This window comes from Lucilia cuprina, unplaced genomic scaffold (genome assembly GCF_022045245.1).
Source record: "Lucilia cuprina isolate Lc7/37 unplaced genomic scaffold, ASM2204524v1 Scaffold_4848, whole genome shotgun sequence".
Lineage (NCBI taxonomy): Eukaryota > Metazoa > Arthropoda > Insecta > Diptera > Calliphoridae > Lucilia > Lucilia cuprina.
The window spans coordinates 522-1,873 of NW_025809789.1; the positions used below are offsets into that span (position 1 = coordinate 522).

A 1,352-nucleotide genomic window follows, 5' to 3' on the forward strand; every position below is an offset into this window, starting at 1 on the left:
GATTAAGCGATAGACTGAACTATAGACTAAATTATAGTCTAGGCTATATACTAAGGCCATACATTAGACTATAGTCGGGACTACAAACTGTACTTAAGTCTGGACTATGGGCTTCATTAAAGTCTGCACTATTGGCTAAATTGTATTCTCAACTATACGTTAGATTATTGTTTGATTTATATACTAGACTTTCCTTTAGATTTTACTCTTTTCATACAAAAAACAACACTTTAGCATGCAATTCATAACAAAGATTGAAAATTTAAAAAAATATATATTTTGTATAAACACAAAACTTTTAATAAAAAGAGAGAAGATAAGAGAAAAAATCAATAAAAGAAAATATAAGAGATTTAACAAGTGAGTAAAACTTAGGGGTGTTATGCACGCCAAAGCAAAAGAGTTTAAAAATTTTGTGTTTTATAGAAAAAAAAAAACTTTAAGTGAAATTATTTTATTGATTGTATTTTCTTTTATAAAAACTTAAGGAGAATTTAGTTAATTGATAATTAATTTGATATATATTTTTCTCTTTTCCTTTCAACAATTAGATATTCTCCCTTGGCTGGTGATTTATTGGCCAATTCCATATTGCCCGGCAATGCAATGACCGGTTCGGGTTGGTGTATATTCGTTTATAATCTAGCACCCGAAACGGAGGAAAATGTTTTGTGGCAATTGTTTGGACCATTTGGTGCCGTCCAATCGGTTAAGGTTATACGTGACCTGCAGACTAGCAAATGCAAAGGTTTCGGTTTCGTTACCATGACCAACTATGATGAAGCGGTTGTGGCTATACAATCATTGAATGGTTATACTCTAGGCAATCGTGTTTTGCAAGTTAGTTTTAAGACCAACAAAACTAAAACATCTTAAATTTTATAATTTGGGGGTGGGAAAGATTTTCTTTTTGCAAAAAAAAAATTCTTGTTTTTTTCTTCTTTTTTTTTCTTTTGCAAAAGACAAAAAGAAATAAAAGAGAAAATTAAAGAAACTTACTAGTCAAATTTCTTAATTAAAAAATAAAATTAAAAAAAAACAAAAATTTTGTGTTTAATAATTTTTTTAAAATTTAAATAAATTATAACTAAATAAATATTTAGACAAAAGAAAAACTCTGCAAGATTAAAAGAAAATTAGAGAAAAAAAATACCATAAAAACTGATAAAAATTTTTTAGCCAACAACACAGAAATTTGAAAGAAATGAAAAACCAAAACCAAAACGTTAAAAACCAAATAAACCTCCTATAAAACACACACAAACACACAAGAAAAATATTAAAAAAAAAATAAATTTTATTTAAAAACCAAATATAGACATTATGCGTCTTTAAAAGCTAGTAAAACCATT

At 26.9% G+C, this 1,352-nt stretch overlaps 1 protein-coding gene across 1 annotated transcript; it reads left to right on the plus strand.

Annotated features, from left to right (window-relative positions):
* Positions 1–513: 513 nt before the first annotated feature.
* On the plus strand, positions 514–975 carry LOC124421188 (ELAV-like protein 4). Its single transcript, XM_046956030.1, has one exon. The coding sequence runs from the start codon at positions 607–609 to the stop codon at positions 874–876; it is 270 nt and encodes an 89-aa protein (XP_046811986.1). The 5' UTR covers positions 514–606; the 3' UTR covers positions 877–975.
* The last annotated feature ends 377 nt before the right edge of the window (positions 976–1,352 follow it).